General features: G+C 43.8%; 1 protein-coding gene across 1 annotated transcript in view; it reads right to left on the bottom strand.

The window, feature by feature from the left end:
- Positions 1-14,623, bottom strand: part of SHISAL2A (shisa like 2A) — an 80,660-nt gene extending 66,037 nt beyond the window's left edge. Inside the window, exons 1-2 of the mRNA XM_044302244.1 lie at positions 14,187-14,623; positions 5,100-5,239 (exon numbers count right to left, since the gene is read on the bottom strand). Of these exons, the coding sequence (XP_044158179.1) occupies positions 5,100-5,239; positions 14,187-14,368 (322 nt within the window). The 5' untranslated portion in view covers positions 14,369-14,623. The remainder of the gene's footprint in view (positions 1-5,099; positions 5,240-14,186) is intronic.
- Positions 14,624-18,643: the final 4,020 nt, after the last annotated feature.

The raw sequence follows: 18,643 nt of genomic DNA, 5'->3' as shown, positions 1-18,643 counted from the left end.
CCTTACAGGAGGGTGATCAATGACAAGGGGGTGATCACGCATATAGACTTCCTGATCACTTCCCTGTCATTGATCACCCCCCTGTCATTGATCACCCCCCTGTAAGGCTCCATTCAGACGTCCGTATGATTTTTACAGATCCACTGATACATGGATCGGATCCGCAAAACACATGCGGACCTCTGAATGGAGCATTACAGGGGGGTGAACAATGACATAGGGGTGATCACTCATATAGACTCCCTGATCACCTCCGTCATTGATCACCTCCCTGTAAGGCTCCATTCAGACGTCCGTATGATTTTTACGGATCCACTGATACATGGATCGGATCCGCAAAACACATGCGGACGTCTGAATGGAGCCTTACAGGGGGGTGATCAATGACAAGGGGGTGATCACGCATATAGACTTCCTGATCACTTCCCTGTCATTGATCACCCCCCTGTCATTGATCACCCCCCTGTAAGGCTCCATTCAGACGTCCGTATGCGTTTTGCGGATCCGATCCATGTATCCGTGGATCCGTAAAAAATCATACGGACGTCTGAATGGAGCCTTACAGGGGGGTGATCACCCATATAGACTCCCTGATCACCCCCCTGTCATTGATCACCCCCCTGTAAAGCTCCATTCAGACGTCCGTATGTGTTTTGCGGATCCGATCCATGTATCCGTGGATCCGTAAAAAATCATACGGACGTCTGAATGGAGCCTTACAGGGGGGTGATCAATGACAGGGGGGTGATCAATGACAGGGGGGGTGATCACCCCATATAGACTCCCTGATCACCCCCCTGTCATTGATCACCCCCTGTAAGGCTCCATTCAGACATTTTTTTGGGCCCAAGTTAGTGGAAATTTTTTGTTTGTTTTTGTTTTTTCTTACAAAGTCTCATATTCCACTAACTTGTGTCAAAAAATTAAATCTCACATGAACTCACCATACCCCTCACGGAATCCAAATGCATAAAATTTTTTAGACATTTATATTCCAGACTTCTTCTCACGCTTTAGGGCCCTAAAATGCCAGGGCAGTATAAATACCCCACATGTGACCCCATTTCGGAAAGAAGACACCCCAAGGTATTCCGTGAGGGGCATATTGAGTCCATGAAAGATTGAAATTTTTGTCCCAAGTTAGCGGAAAGGGAGACTTTGTGAGAAAATACAAAAAAAATAAATTTCCGCTAACTTGTGCCAAAAAAAAAAAAATTCTAGGAATGCCCCTCACGGAATACCTTGGGGTGTCTTCTTTCCAAAATGGGGTCACATGTGGGGTATTTATACTGCCCTGGCTTTTTAGGGGCCCGAATGCGTGAGAAGAAGTCTGGGATCCAAATGTCTAAAAATGCCCTCCTAAAAGGAATTTGGGCCGCTTTGCGCATCTAGGCTGCAAAAAAGTGTCACACATCTGGTATCGCCGTACTCAGGAGAAGTTGGGGAATGTGTTTTGGGGTGTCATTTTACATATACCCATGCTGGGTGAGAGAAATATCTTGGCAAAAGACAACTTTTCCAATTTTTTTATACAAAGTTGGCATTTGACCAAGATATTTTTCTCACCCAGCATGGTTATATGTAAAATGACACCCCAAAACACATTGCCCAACTTCTCCTGAGTTCGGCGATACCAGATGTGTGACACTTTTTTGCAGCCAAGGTGGGCAAAGGGGCACATATTCCAAAGTGCGCCCTTCGGATTTCACAGGCCATTTTTTACACATTTTGATTGCAAGGTACTTCTCACACATTTGGGCCCCTAAATAGAATTTTTTATTTTTTGTCGCAAGTTAGTGGAATATGAGACTTTGTAAAAAAAAAAAAAAAAATCATCATTTTCCGCTAACTTGTGACAAAAAATAAAAAGTTCTATGAACTCACTATGCCCATCAGCGAATACCTTAGGGTGTCTACTTTCCGAAATGGGGTAATTTGTGGGGGTTTTCTACTGTCTGGGCATTGTAGAACCTCAGGAATCATGACAGGTGCTCAGAAAGTCAGAGCTGCTTCAAAAAGCGGAAATTCACATTTTTGTACCATAGTTTGTAAACGCTATAACTTTACCCAAACCATTTTTTTTGCCCAAACATTTTTTTTTTATCAAAGACATGTAGAAAAATAAATTTAGCGAAAAATTTATATATGGATGTCGTTTTTTTGCAAAATTTTACAGCTGAAAGTGAAAAATTTCATTTGTTTGCAAAAAAATCAGTAAATTTCGATTAATAACAAAAAAAGTAAAAATGTCAGCAGCAATAAAATACCACCAAATGAAAGCTCTATTAGTGAGAAGAAAAGGAGGTAAAATTAATTTGGGTGGTAAGTTGCATGACCGAGCGATAAACGGTGAAAGGAGTGTAGTGCCGAAGTGTAAAAAGTGCTCTGGTCATGAAGGGGGTTTTAGCTAGCGGGGTTAAAGTGGTTAAAGGGGTTGTCTCACTTCAGCAAGTGGCATTTATTATGCAGAGGAAGTTAATACGATCTACTTACTAATGTATTGTGATTGTCCATATTGCTTCCTTTGCTGGCTGGGTTCATTTTCCTATTGCATTATACACTGCTCATTTCCATGGTTCCATCAGTGGTGGCCGTGCTTTCACACTATAGGAAAAAGCACTAGCCTATGTGCAGCCCACGGTCCCGGGCCACCAGAGACAGGACTTTCTGTATATATACTACTTGTGTTTCTATTAGGATGTACCTGTTGATAAAGGCATGTTTGCCGAAACACGTCCTGGTTGTAGGACATGATATACCGTATTCTGGAATGGACTCAATTTGCAAAGACACATCTGCAGGGATTCATTACTACATGCCGGCCAGCAGAGAGACTGGTGCTTTTTCCTATAATGGGCAAGCACGACCACCGCTGATGGATTGCAAGGTGGTCGTAACCATGAAAATGAGCAGTGTATAATGTGATAGAAAAATGCTATTTGCTGGCGTGAGACAACCCCTTTAAGGATCCATATTACAGTTCTGGAAATGAGTCACAGGGGAATCAATCTCTAAAACATGAGTCACATTAGAGAATAGTTGGAACTGACAGACAGATAGTCAAGCATTTAGTGTATGAGAAATGCTGACAAGTTCATTCATTTGCAGTATGTATCTGACAAGGCTGTCATTATCGGCATAAATAGCCTGGCATTTTCTCGGTCATGATTTTGGCGTGTGACAAGACGACACTGATCACTCATTTTCTCGATAACGCAGTTCTTGACACAGGGCAAAGATACCCCGGTCCTGGCATCCATTACCCCAGGGCACGCACTGTACCACTACAGCTACCCCCTAGATCCATTGAATTGAGTTTCATTCTTGCTGGGCCACGTCGTGGTGCAATATTTCATGCATTAAAGGGAAGGTCATACTGACACATTCTATCATGCTTTTACCATGAACATATTTGTAACATCTTTGTTATTGTTATACATTTTTACAAGGCTATTCATATTAACCAATTCATGAAATATTCACACTGAAAACTGGGACCCACACAGTAGGGCAGGGATCAGCAACCTCCGGCGATCCAGCTGCGGTGAAACTACAACTCCCAGCATGCACACCTATTGGCCCGTTCTTGTAACTCCCATAGAAGTAGAAGGAGGACTCTGGGAGTTGTAGTTTCAGAAGAGCTGGAGTGCCGGAGGTTGCTGATCCCTGCAGTAGGGTGAGTTGCCCTATTTTGCTGTTCACTTTTAAGCTTGGCTGTTTAGACTGGGACAGTTTGGACAGAGTTGTATCGTTTCCAATAAAGAGTGGGTCATTTCATGACAGATAATATACCCATCCCAGACTCTGATGGCATATCACTCTTATCTCCAGAATAGAGCCCCCTGACGTGAAGGAGAACACACTGCGCATGTGCAGGTGCTCTCCATTCATTGCTATGGGACTTCCAAAAACAGCCAAACGAGTGCGGTCAGCTGTTTTCATTACCATAGTGGCGAATGGAGAGTGCACCACGCATGAACAGTCACCTCCCAATTCACTTCTATGGGACTGCCGGAAATAGTTGAACCAGCGCTCGGCTATTTTCGGAACTCCCATAACGTTGAATGGAGACTGTATTAGGGCTCATGCACACAAACATATTTTCTTTCGGTGTCCGTTCCGTTTTTTTTGCGGAACTTTCTCTGTGTGCATTCCGTTTCCCTATGTCCTTTCCGCCCCAAAAAAATAGAACATGTCCTATTATTGTCCGCATTACAGACAAGGATAGGACTGTTCTATTAGGGGCCAGCTATACTGGCAATACAGGAAGAAAGGGTGGGTTTTCAAAATGGGGGAGGTTTTTCTAATAATAAAAGTTTTATAATAAATAGTAACAAAATGTAAAAATAAAATAAAAATTGCTACATTTGATTAATAAAAACACTTGATATATTTCTTTAAAAGGGACACTAAACCTAGTCTAGCTTGTCCCCATTTGACTTAGGCTACATGCACACGAACGTATTTTGTTTCCGTGTCCGTTCTGTTTTGGTTTTTTTTGCGGATAGGATGCGGACCCATTCATTTCAATGGGTCCGCAAAAGAGGTGGACAGCACACCATGTGCTGTCCGCATCACTATGTCCGTTCCGTAGCCCCGCAAGAAAAATTGAACATGTCCTATTCTTGTCCGTTTTGAGGACGAGGATAGGCATTGTTACAATGGATCTGCAAAAAAAAAAAAAACGGGTGACATACGGACGTCATCCGTTTTGTTTTTTGTTTTTTGCGGATCCGCAATTTTCAGACTGCAAAACAAATACGGTCGTGTGCATGTAGCCTTAAAGGGACACTTTAACTCCATATTCATAGAAAACTTTTTTTTTATAATTTTTTTAGAACTTTTGGCTGTTTTTCTTTTTAATTCCAGCAGTTCCGTGTCATTGAAAGTGAAATACAAGATATTGTCCTTCTGTAGCAGTCGACACAAATGAAAAAAAAACCTCCTATATAGATGGTGAATCCACTGTGGGTTCACTGCTGGTGGTGATGGATACAAAGCTGCATGGTCTAAAGTCTGATCTGCACCTACGTGTCCTCTCTACCATGAAGGATATAGGACAGACGGATGGCTCATAGCCCAGAGAAGTCTCAGCTCACCTGCTGTCTGTAGGCTCAGCCCAGTGTCCAGCTTGTTGTGCGGCTTGTTACTGATGAACAGGTAGCAGAGAACACAAACGGTGATGATAAATGCCAACAGGACCACCGCTGCTATGGATAAGCCCACCAGTGCCCCCACGCTGCAGAAAGAAGAGCACATGCTGAATGTCTATCAGACTATACAATGAGACAATGATGTCCAGTAACACGTTTTTATTTCACAAATTTTTTATTAGAAAATCATAGCATACATCATCTTCCACAATGTCATATTACCGTACAGTACAGTATAATTTGCTCATCACATTACAAGTATGCAGAATAGAAGACATTGGATGTAAAGTTTTCATTTATATTAAAGAAAAAAAAAAAAAAAAACAAGGCCGTGAAAGAACGACTAACAAACGAACAATATCAAACACTGCGCCACATTTAAAATCAAGCAGTAAAATTGAGGTATGTATCTTCTACACTTGTAGATCTGGCAAAGATGGATAGTGTTTGGATATATAAGACGCCCATTTTCGCCACCTGGCGCTGACACATGATAATCGGCAAAGCTGTTTTGCAATTAGTAGTTCCATGCCATAATTATAGTGGACTTTAGCAATGATTTCTGGTATGGTTGGGATGTCCCTACTCTTCCACCTTTTAGCTATTGCAACTCTCGTTGCTGTTAGTATATGAAAAGCAATAGTGAGGTCTGCTAAATCTAAACATTCCAGCTCAAAGGAGAGCAATGCTAGTTCCGGGGACATGGGGAGCGCCTTCCCTATTACAGCACCTATAAGTAACAATATTGTGGACCAGAAACGGTGGACAGCAGGGCAGGTCCACCAGATATGCATTAAGTTGCCAACTGCTGAGAAATACCTCCCTTTCGTATTTTGGGGTTCTGGAAATATGCAGCATACATAGAGGAGTGTGTAGAGTGTGTAATGTTCTTGGATGCTAGGAGGTGGCGTAATTGAAGGTACTTATAAAAATCAGACCACTAGACTTGATACCGCTCTCTTAAGTCAGTGAATGATATAAGGGCCTCATTCAGTAACACGTTTTTTATTCATCTAATAGAAACCAGAACAGTGCTATTTCATTATCATCCAACACACTGCTTGCTGACAGTTTCTATTTGGGTAACAGAATTGTTTTGCTTGAACAGGACCAAAAGGGACTTGAACACAAAATCCATCCACAGTATGCTCCATACTACAATAAAGTAGGAACATCACGGTAAGGGCTCATGCACACAAACTTATTTTTGGTCCATATCCGTTCCGTTTTTTTTTCAGGCCCGTATGCGGATCCATTCATTTCAATGGGTCTGCAAACAAAACGGAAATGACTCCATGTGCATTCCGTAAACGTATGTCCGCAAGTCCGTTCTGCAAAAAAATAGAACATGTCCTATTCTTGTCCATTTTGCGGACAGGGACAAGCATTGTTACAATGGATCCGCAATTAAAAAAATGGATGCAACACGGACGACACACGGATGTCATCTGTTGTTTTTTTTTGCGAATTCGTGTTTTGCAGACCGCAAAATACATACGATTGTGTGCATGAGCCCTAATGCAGGTACAAATAAAAAATACTGCCATATAGGAGAATTTGTTCATCGTGTACCTCAGTGCACCACAGGTACCACCATACCATAGGGTGCACAGAGAGGGTGTGTAGATGGGAACCTTCAGCCTGCATGCAGTACTTTGAGTCCGGCTGCCTCTCGGCGTGCGCTGCCGTGCTGCCGCCGGAACTTCGCCCCCGTCCCCATTATAGTCAATGGGGACAGAGCGGCAGTCCAGGGGCACACGTGAACTAGCGGCAGGACGGACCCGACAGGCTGTTCACCCACCGGAACAGCCTGCCGGACTCCCCTGCCGCTAGTGCGAAAGTACCCTTAGGCTACTTTCACACTTGCGTTGTGAATTCCGGTATTGAGATCCAGCAGAGGATCTCAATAATTAAACGGATCTGTTTTGATTTCACACATCATGATGCATCCGTTCCGTTAGGATGCAGTTGTGTGAAATCAAATCAGAAAAAAACTGATCCGTCACTAATTAATTGAAAGTCAACGGGTGACGGATCCATTTTTTTAGACTCCTAAAAAAAAAAATGATCTGTCACCATTGACTTACATTGTTTTTAGTTCCGGATCTGTAGTTTTTATAACCGGGCATAAAATTGCAGCTTGTAGCGATTTTGTGTCCGGTCACAAAACGGAATGCTGAAGTTCCGGAAGACATCTTGATGCATCCTGAATGGATCTCTTTTTCCATTCAGAATGCATGAGGACTAAACGGAAACTTTTTTTTCTAGTATTGAGATCCTCTGCCGAATCTCAAGTGTGAAAGTAGCCTAAATGGGGCTAATAGCAGAAAAAAATTTTACGTATTTGGAAAAAATAACATTTATGCTCCACATTTGGGCAAAAGATTCATTACAAAGTGGACCTGTCCCAGCATGTGACATAGTAACAACATTAGTACGGTTGATAAAAGACATGTCTATCAAGTTCAACCGAGGTATGGAAGAGGATGTGAATGAAGGGAGGCTCTCCTGGCATGCCAGTTTTTTTTCTTAGAACTCTTGTGTTGTGCTGTTCCTCTCTTATTCCTCTTGGCAACGCACGAATAGACTCAGAGCCGGGTTACCATTCCTCTTGTCAATAGGATGTGACCCTACACTGCCTGACACACTCAGTGCTGACTGGTCAGTTTCAGAATGTGTAACGCTGGGTTCAGACCTGAGCGTTCGCGGTGGAGCGCTCTGTATGCACGATTGTACCGGCGTTTGCAATCGCGCATACAGAGACAAGCGAACGCCCATTGTCGCGCGTTCCCGAAAGTCTATGTACGGGAACGCGCGACAAGACGCCCCAAAGAAGCTCATGTACTTCTTGGGGCGTCGGGCGTTTTACAGCGCGATCGTACGCGCTGTAAAACGCCCAGGTGTGAACCATTCCCATAGGGAAGCATTGGTTTTTCCTTGTTGAGCGTTTTACAGCGCGTAGGTGTGAACCCAGCCTAAGGGTATGTCCTGATGGAGTGGCCGTCCACATGCAACCAAGTCACACCCTGTGGCCACCCCCCACCCGCCATGGCCCTTTAACAAGAGAAATACACATAGTTGTTCAATTAGTCATATTATTCAGGAGCCAATAACAAAGGAATGGAACAAAGCAGAGTTTTCACACAAGCGATATGTATTGTGTCAGGATCTGTTCCGGGAAAAACGGATGGTTTTGCACACAAGTTCAATCCGTTTTTTCTGCAATTGCGCTCAGTATTTACGTTTTTTCTGGACGGATTGTATCCAGATTACAGGTGTATATCACGTGCGAAAAAAAAATTAAGAATAACAATCTATTCCATTTAAAGGGGTTATCCAAAGTGTAAAACATGCCCCCAATGCCTGGGTCCCTCAAATACATTATACTTGCCATGACGGGGACGAGCCTCCCTAGCATCGCAGCGGCCGCGCGGGGATCAGGAGCAATGCGGGTGCTGGGGAGCGGGGTAAGTATAATGTATACGAGGGGCCTGGGAATTGGGGGCAGGGGTGCACCACCAATGAGGCCAGGTGAGGCAATCGCCTCAGGTAGGGGCAAGAGGGGGGCAGCGGAAGGACGATGGGCTATAGGCGCTTTTATTGTGGCGAAGGGGTTAGGTTAAGAAATTGGCAATGTGGGGCGTCATTTCAGTTTTCACCTCAGGCAGCAGAAAGGCTAGGTGCACCCCTGATTGGGGGGCATGTTTTACACTTTAGATAACCCCTTTGAAGTCTATGGAACTGACAAAATGCTGTGCCTCTTCTGTCCCCCCACCAGTACTTGGAATTGTGCAGAGCACATGGCTATCTTTGTCTATTAGGCTAAGACTACACGGTGACATGAGTCGTGCGACAATAAGATTTCACCGCGCGTCGCTCACTTGCGGCGGCACCAAAGTGCAATTACAAGTGCTCATCCCATCCAAGTAAATGAAATGAGCATTATACCGTGCCACGGAGACTTCCGAGACACGCATTGTAATCTTGAAGAGAATGTAGTTCTCACATGAGCGCCTCCTCCTCCTCTTCAAAGAGCTGATCGGCAGGGATGCCGGGAGTCGGACCCCCACCAATCCCGAGGATAGGTCATCAATTTGTACTGGCTGCACAGCCCCTTTAACATTGTCTTCTGGAGCAACGTTCCTCAACTCCAGTCTTTAGGGCCAACCTTTCGGTTATGTTTTCAGGATTTCCTTAGTGTTGAGCAAGTAAAATAATTAATGTCAGTGTGTCAGGACTTACCACAAGTATTAATTCTGTGAGATATTCTCGAATCATGACCAACATGTGGGCCCTGAGGGCTGGAGCTGAAGAACAATAGTTTTGGAGGATCAATACTAAGATAAAATTTAACAAGAACTAAACAATCCCCCGTATCTGACATCAATCAATACACATTTTTACCAGTCTCAGTCTCTGTTGGAAACCAGTTTGTCAGACAAGATATTGACAAAACATTTTACCCTGCACCTAATGGAAGCAGCAGCTGCAATTGCAAAAGATGGAAAGAAAGCCAACAAACATGATAAATAGGGATGAGCGAATTGACTTTGGATGAAACATCCGAAGTTAATTCGCATAAAACTTTGTTCTAATACTGTACGGAGCAGGAGCATTAGAGAGTATTAGAATGTATTGTAAAGAAACATTTCCCAAACTCGGGTTCGGTTCCAAGGTACTAGGTGCATCCCCAATGATAAACAAACCACTGAGTTGAGAAGAAACGGTTAAAAAAAAAGCAGCAAACTACCTAACAATCTTCATTGTTTCCCAACATATGACACATGTATTGTTCACCAGGAGGTTCCATGGAAATATGAACCTATTATATCATATGGATGCATTGCCAGTCATTTTCAAGGCTCCTAAACTCTGCGTGCTAAGTGGATGCCTATGACCTTCAGCTTCATTGTATGTTCCTGAGTGGTTAGAAATGTGTGTTCAGGTAGGTTATCATTAGAGAAACAATAATCCAACTGCAGTTTCTGTAAAAGACTTTCTACTTACAAAGAACACGTCAACTATTTAATATGACCCAAACTACCACCATGAAACCAAAGAAGCTGAAGATAACTCCACTTGTAGGTCCTTCAGAACTTGGGACATGCACTATTGCTTTCTCAGAGGTCACTCCTTTCTGTAGGACCGTTGCGTGCTGTGTTCCTATAATGTAGAACCGTAGCTGCAAAGTCCTGTTGACATCATCTTTTTGTTTTCTTTTACAGGCAGATGGATCTGAGGCCCCACCCGATATATGTGAAAGAGCCCTCACTTGCCAAAGCTGTCCAACTAACACCACCAAGTTTTTTCCTCCTGATCAACTTCCGAGCCTTACAGCTCTCGCCTATACCATCTGTTCTTGAAGAGGTTTCTCCAAGCTCAAAACTTGTGTTGGTAGTTGTGTTTACTATGGACACTTGACTTTAAGCTCTGGGGGCTTCCCATTTCTCTTGATCATCTTTGAGATGTTTCTACACCTTGATTGGAGTCAACCTGGGGTAAATTCAGTTGATTGGACATGATTTTGAAATACACAGCTCTGTCTAGATAAGGTCTCACGGCTGACAATGCATATCAAAGCAAAATACCAAGCCATGAGGAGGAAAGAACTGCCTGTAGAGCTCAGAGACAGGGTTGTGTGGAGGCACAGGTCCTGAAGAAAGAAGAGGAGATCTGCTACGCCACCAAGTGGATGAGGTGAGTTAAATTTGTTTATTATTTTTAACCCCTCAATGGACATTTTACTATGCATTCTGTATTCAGAATGCTATTATTTTCCCTTATAACTGTGTTATAAGGAAAAATAATAATGATCGGGTCTCCATCCCAATCATCTCCTAGCAACCATGCGTGAAAATCGCACCGCATCCGCACTTGCTTGCGGATGCTTGCGATTTTCACGCAGCCCTTTTCACTTCTATGGGGCCTGTGTTGCGTGAAAAACGCACAATATAGAGCATGCTGCGATTTTCATGCAACGCACAAGTGATGTGTGAAAATCACCGCTCATCTGCACAGCCCCATTGAAGTGAATGGGTCCAGATTCAGTGCGGGTGCAATGCGTTCACCTCACGCATCGCACCCGCGCGGAAATCTCGCCCGTGTGAAAGAGGCCTTATAGTCCAGAGCTGCATTCATTATGCTGCAGACTTCCGAAATCTCTCAGCATTGCTTGCTAGCTCAATGTCTGTACAAAGCTTGCGGTCCTTTACTCCTGGAATTGTACAGTAGTCTAATGTGGGAAAACCAAACTGTCCGCCCTGCCCTGCACCCATAAAAAGAATATTTCACAGCTAGGTAGAAGCCTCTGCCTAGCAGAGACCCGGTATGTCACTAGATCTAGTGAAAAAGCCCTTTTTTCTGCGCCATTCAGCACAGGGCAAGGGAGAGCATCAGAGGGGCTGTCTGGGTGAAGAAGGGGATATGTCAGGGTACAGCTCAGAACCCAGACAACCCCTTTAATGGGGTTGTTTATCCCTGGGGGCCTTTTGGGCAGACCCTACAGTAGACCAGCTGTGGTAATCATACTTTCCTGACCCCAGCCTCTGGGTTCCATCTCCATTGCTTTCCCTCAGGCCCGCTGGTCTCAAGTCTCCATCAACATCCAGTTTGACGTGGGTCAAACGTAGCTGCTGCAGCCAATAACTGGCTGCAGCAGCGACATGTCACCCATGTGTCATGTCACTGGGTCACAGTTTTTGGCTGCAATAGTCATGAATGTTAATATGGAGAGACCTAATCCCTTTGGCACCCGACAGGGAAGCGATGGCGCCGGAACCCAGCGGCACAGATCAGGTAAGCATGATTACCACCGCAGATCCGGCCACGTTGAAGAGGTCTGTAGTAGGTCCCCGGGGGTTAACAACTTCTTTTAAGAGTTTGTCCCCATTGCTGAAGCAAACATATCAACTGATGTGATCGCATCTAGAACTCGTCACAATTTTACATGACGTTTTAGACCTATTTACGAAGCAAATGGGGCAAACACAGGGGGCAGCATAAACTTAGGGGTCAACGTATCAACATGCAACTTTTCCTGGAGTGTCTGTCATGGCTTCTGCCTATTTGTTTGCCAAAAAAATTCAAAATGTCACGCGCCTTTTGTTACATTTGTTTCATGGAATATCTACGAATTCTTCACAAAGGCTGCATCCGGGGACCGGAGTACACTTGCAACTTTTTGCAATGATAAATGTGACTAAAAATGGAGCTCTGCCCACTCGACTGACCCATAGTCAATGTAAAACGCTGGGCAAAGCAGCCTAAAAATGGTGCAAACACTTCATAAATTTGTCACAAACTGCCTACTCCACCAATGAAACAGACACAAATCACTTTTCTGGCACAGCGCATTCGATACATCACCCCCTTGGACTAAAAAGCTCCAGAAATGTGTCATATTGTCTCACGCTGGATTCAGACAATCCTGCGCCAGCTTTTTGGTATAAATGAGGCCAGAAGTCTGGTGCATTCAGTAAATATCTTCCGCGGAGTCTTCATCGGTGACAGTATGGGCTAATGGGAAAGGGGAGTGAGACACTAGAAGGGGTTGTTCACATTCTGGGGTCTATTTGGCAGAGCACTTTTGCGGCCAGACCTGCGGAAGCAAGCAGGGGCAACACCCGTGCGGATACTGCAGACGGATTCAGACCCATTCAACTTGAATGGGTCCGTGGTATGTCCGCACCGCAAATAAGTAGTGCATGCTCTACTTTTTGTGGTGCTGAGGCACGGACAGAAACTTCGCGGAAGCACTCCGTAGTGGTTCAGTGGGGTTCTGTGCTTCCATTCCGCCCCGGACCTTCCGGATTATGGACCCATTCAAGTGAATGGGTCCGCATTCGTGATGCGGGGTGCACGCGGCCAGTACCGCTGTTTATGGCCGCAATACGGGCAAGGGGCGTGTGCATGAGGCCTTACACATGACCGTATGTATTTAGCAGTCTGCAAAACACGGAGCAGCAAAAAAATTTATGACAACCGTTTGACGTCAGTGTTGCATCAGTTATTTTTATTTTTTTTGCGGATCCATTGTAACAATGCCTTTCCTTGTCCGCAAAACAGACAAGAATAGGACATGTTCTATTTTTTTCGTGGAATGGACTTGAGGACATACGGAAATGGAATGCACACAGAGTAATTTCCGTTTTTTTGTGGACCCATTGAAGTTAATGGTTCTGCATACAGGCTGCAAAAAAAGAACTGAACGGACACTGAAAGAAAACACGGTCGTGCGCATGAGCCCTTAGGGCTCATGCTGCACACAAACTTATTTTTCTTCCGGTTCTGTACCGCCGTTTGTTTACAGGTCTGAATGCGAAACCATTCATTTCAATGGGGCTTGGAAAAAAACTGAAAAACGCCTCTGTGCGCATTCCATATCCGTATGTCCGCTCATCCGTTCCGCTTTGCAGACAAGGACAGGCATTGTTATACTGGATCGCAAAACAAAACTAAAAACGGATGCAACACAGATGTCAGATGCGCAAAATACATACGGTCGGTCGTGTGTATGATCCCTTAAGATGTGACAACATTCTTAGTCTATCCATGCACCAATTTTTTTTTCCAGCCCTGTGGTAACTTTGGCGCAGCTTCTGCCTGCCCAAGTTTTTCAGGATTAGTGAATGTGTCCCATTATGTTCTCTCCGAGCTTCTTTACTGTATGAAACCTATGGCAGTATGTTATAGTGACATTATAACTATCCAGGGAGTCACTCTGCATAGCACTGCGAGATATTCCTGGCACTACGCCGGCATGGTGCACTGTTCTACAACTACCCTGACGTTAGATGTAACACATGTGGCAGGGCTCATCCTACTATTATTCATAAGACTGCAGGTAACCCTACCGCTATATAGTAAGCCCATGAGTTACCATGCGTCAATGACAAATTCAGCTCTGCTACATCTGTAAAAAACGCAAAGAAAACACATTTGACCCAAAAGTTCTTTGAATTTTTTTTCTTGACCATCAAAGGAAGTTCTTTTATCTCAAACCGATACTTACAGTGCTAAAGACAGCCGACTTACCTCAGCCACCACATGTAACTGTGCTCATAGGGGAAGAAACTGTTCGGGTCATCGCAGCAGTATTTGAAGTCCTTAAAGCCGCAGCAATATATGGCTCCAAGGTCGCTGTCTCCCCTTGGACAGCTAAAAGCCCCAACCAGCACCTTCTCAACCGTGGTGTAACTGGAGCACTCTGCACTCATAGTCCTCCTGGGCGCTTCACCGGGCAAGTGACATAAAAAGACACTGAGAGTTCCAGGGGAGAGATGAGAAATTCTGTTACCACCATCCCATGGACAATAAGATGAATGCTTTAGTCCAGAGAAGAAGCCCGGTCCTCACAGCTGCATCTTCAGCTTCTCTGCTCTCCTCAGGACCACAAGTGATGCTCCGTACAGTGAAGCTGCCTTGATAACTGGTTGCTGGCACAAGATGCATCTATGTCTCCCTCTGGTGGTGATGGGAAGCATAACACTCTCCATATGCATGCTGAAATTATCTTTTTATTGGATTAGAAATCTAAAAATGCTGGGTCGTATGTTTTTTTTTGTTTTTTTTGCGGGACAAGTTGTACTTTCTAATGGCACCATTTAATATTGCATACAAATGTAATGGGAAGATGGGGAAACAATTACAAACAGAGACAAAGGGGATATGATAGAAACTTTTAAATACATAAAGGGAATCAACAAGGTAAAAGAGGAGAGAATATTTAAAAGAAGAAAAACTGCTACAAGAGGACATAGTTTTAAATTAGAGGGGCAAAGGTTTTCAAGTAATATCATGAAGTATTACTTTACTGAGAGAGTAGTGGATGCATGGAATAGCCTTCCTGCAGAAGTGGTAGCTGCAAATACAGTGGAGGAGTTTAAGCATGCATGGGATAGGAAAAGGCCATGCTTCATATAAGATAGGGCCAGGGACTATTCATAGTATTCAGTATATTGGGCAGACTAGATGGGCCAAATGGTTCTTATCTGCCGACACATTCTATGTTTCTAAATGGGGTGAAATTGGAAAAAATATATATGTATTTCACCACAGTTTTATGCGTTTTATTCTTACTGCGTTCCCTATGCAGTAAAACTGACCTGCACCCTTCATTCTCTGTGTCAGTACGATTATGATGATACCACAATATGGTTTTTCTTGTCTTTTAATACTGGGGGGAAAAAAATTGTGAATTTTTTTTTTCCCCTTATCGACATATTTTGACCCCCATAGCTTTTTTATAATGACATCTTTGGAGCTGTATGAGGGCTCATTTTTTGCAGGGAGATCTGCAGTTTTTATTGATACCATATTGGAATGTGTATGACTTTTTGATCACTTTTTATTAAAAAATTGAAGGTGAAGCAACAAAGAAAAAGTCATTTTTAGTTTTTTTTTACGTTACAGCGTTTACCGCATGGGATAAATACGTTTATATTTTAATACTTCAGGCATTTTGGGATGTGACAATGCTAATGATGTTAATTTTTTATATTTTTTTATTATTTGAAATTGGGTGATTTGTATTTTTTATATTTTTCATATTTTTTAAAACTTTGTGTTACTTTTTTTAAGCCCCACTAGGGGACCTGAACATGCAATCTTCAGATTGCTTCCGATTTACATTGCAATAAATTACTATTGCGGATTTTCCATGTTCTTATGGAGCCACCTGCAGGCCTCCATAAGAACTACAGCTATAAGAGCATGGATTTCTTCAGAGAGATCCAGGCTATGGCAGACAACGAACTGCTCCTTAAGGAAAGCCATCTTAGATGCCGTGGTCGCAAATGACCATGGCATCTCAGGAGCTAAATGTCTTCAATCGGCATTATCGCCAATCGCAGACATTAGCCTCAGGTGTCTGCTGTTTAAAACAGCTATGATTCAGTAGAGATTTGAAAGTGCAGGGGGGGACACAAGCAGGTGTCTGAATAAAAAAAAAATAAAAAAAATGAATAAGCCAGACATACTGTCCGGGGGCCCTTCATGAATGTAGTGCAATAGTAGAAATGCCCAGGCTGCACTGCTAAGCTTAGAGTGGGGCTTAGTGGGCTGTTGGGACGAAGCTTATCAGTACAACAGGTGAGGTGGCCAATATATAACTTTGTTTAGGGGCCCCAAAATGCCAAATCCACCCCTGCATCTAAGCAACCTGGTGTCATGCAAAACAATCAACAGTGTCCAGTGACATTTTATTATGAATCTAGGTGCATATTCCTTTGGGGGGGGGAGTCCAAATGTGTTAGCTTTTTGCCAGCTTTCTACATGGGTTCCCTTCCCCAGATCCATATTGTAACATGAAAATATTCTGTCTACTTGCAACCACCACCACGGGGAGCACACTGTATTGGGATTTGTACAGCTCTTTTTCATCTGCTGTGTGCTCCCTCTAGTGGTGGTAGAAAGAACTGTAGTAGAAAGAACTGTAGCCCTTTACTGGATGTTTTCTGAACTGCTTGGAGAAGGTATTTTCAGGTGCTCCCATAATGCCCCTGACTCCATATGTCGTAACCCAGAGAGGGCACTACCATTCCTACACCCAGATACTGTCTCTAATGGCTAGCAAATAATGTCACCTGTGTATTTAATACCAGGTCCTCTGATACTGTGTTTTTCTAATATTGCTATGTAATGTATGTATTGTATTTCATGTACTGTGCCTGGTTGTCCAGCAGGTGGGTATATCTGGCAGAGAGAGATCTTTGGGTAGAATGGAACTGACCATTCCATTCTCAGTCCACTTTTGGGCAGAAGTGGGCTAATCCTGCTTCCATCAGGGGAGGGGTTGGCGGAAGGTAGAGGCAGTTTTGGAGTCCAAAGGGACCAGACATGGAGCAGTGAGGGGAGCGCCCCAGGGGAAGCAGCTCATAGAGCACCATACTCCTTGCAATGCATAGACTGAGTATTACGAGGGGGTCAATGGCCAAAGGCACCCCACTCAAAGGTACCAGAACTGCTAGAAATTCCAGTAACTAGACTGAAGCCAGAGATTAGTACAGCAGAGAAAGAGAAAGCAAGGTATTCAAGTTTCCCTGCCAGTTTACCCTTAGCCTGCTGGAGCCAAGAGAAAGATCAAGTATTGTTTGGATGACTCAAGGTTATCGCAAGTTTATTCAAATAAAAACCGTTAAACTTCACCATGTCTGGACTCAACTTACTCCAACAACTACAACTCCTTGAATGCCACGGAGCCTAACCCCGGGGGAGCAACAGTATCCAGGTAGGAGCATCGTGACCCAAAACTGTCAAACCGTATCACCACTTGGCATTCCTTAACACTGGGACCCGATCGGCCCTGGGGGGGCGGCACGTTGCACATACATGCCATTAGTCAGAATACTCCTTTAAATTCAAATGGAAACCAAATAGACATTAAGATTAGTCTCCCTTTATTATGATTATTACTCCTAGATTTAATGCACAACCTTTTCCTATACAAGTCACAGGTGGCTTTGCAGCCTTCCCTCAATCTTTGCACTAGTGACAACATAAAATCAAATACAAAATGCAAAGTATTTTAGAAACCGCTTTTAGTAGCTGACTGTGAAGCCTGGGGATAGAGCCAAATATATGCACCATCTCTATGCAGTCAGGCCGCGGAGCATCTGCCCCTGAATGACAGGAGTCACCCTGATGACATTGTATGTGTAAGGTGTCTCAGCGCTGTCAGGGAAAATCAATAAACATGAAAAATCATCTCGCTTGCAAGTTAATCGTCCCATTATCAGGTTATCAAAATCGTGGACATCTGCGCGGTGTAAGGTCCGGGCGGTTCATTCAGAATGAGGGATGGGTTGATATTGGCTTTTACCCCGGGGCAGTGATTTACTACAGAGACCGTGAACGTGACCAGAAAATCCTCACGGTTTTGAATGCAACTTTAGTCACAGGACGGAGCTGATAACGTTTAGCACGCTGCAATAATCCTCTTCTGGGTTAAAAGACCAGAATCTAGCGCTGCCAGGATTTTTCCAATTATTTGCTGTGATGGACGGAAAGCAGAAGATCCACAGAATGCATCAAAAGCGGCCGATGCCATTAAAATAAAAATGAATGTGCACTTTTCATCCAACATTATGTAAAAATGTATTTCTGAACATTATTTCTGAGGGCTCATGCATCTGCCAAAAATACGGATGACGTCCGTGTGCATTCCCTATTTTGTGGAACCCCTAATAGATCAGTCCTATCCTTGTACGTAATGCAGACAATAATAGGGCATGTTCTATTTTTTTGCGGAACGGACATACGGAAACGGAATGCACACGGAGTAAATTCCGCTTTTCTGCGGACCCATTGAAATGAATGGTTCTGCATACGATCCGCAAAAAAAACGGGACGGACACGGAAAGAAAACACGTTCGTGTGCATAAGCCCTTAGGCCCCTTTCACACAAGCGAGTTATCCGCGCGGGTGCAAAGCGTGACGTGAACGCATAGCACCCGCACTGAATCCGGACCCATTCATTTCAATGGGTTTGTGTA

Source organism: Bufo gargarizans, chromosome 7 (genome assembly GCF_014858855.1).
Source record: "Bufo gargarizans isolate SCDJY-AF-19 chromosome 7, ASM1485885v1, whole genome shotgun sequence".
In the NCBI taxonomy this organism is placed as follows: domain Eukaryota; kingdom Metazoa; phylum Chordata; class Amphibia; order Anura; family Bufonidae; genus Bufo; species Bufo gargarizans.
The sequence above is the reverse complement of the archived record's forward strand: the minus strand, read 5'-3'. Positions and strand labels throughout refer to the sequence as shown.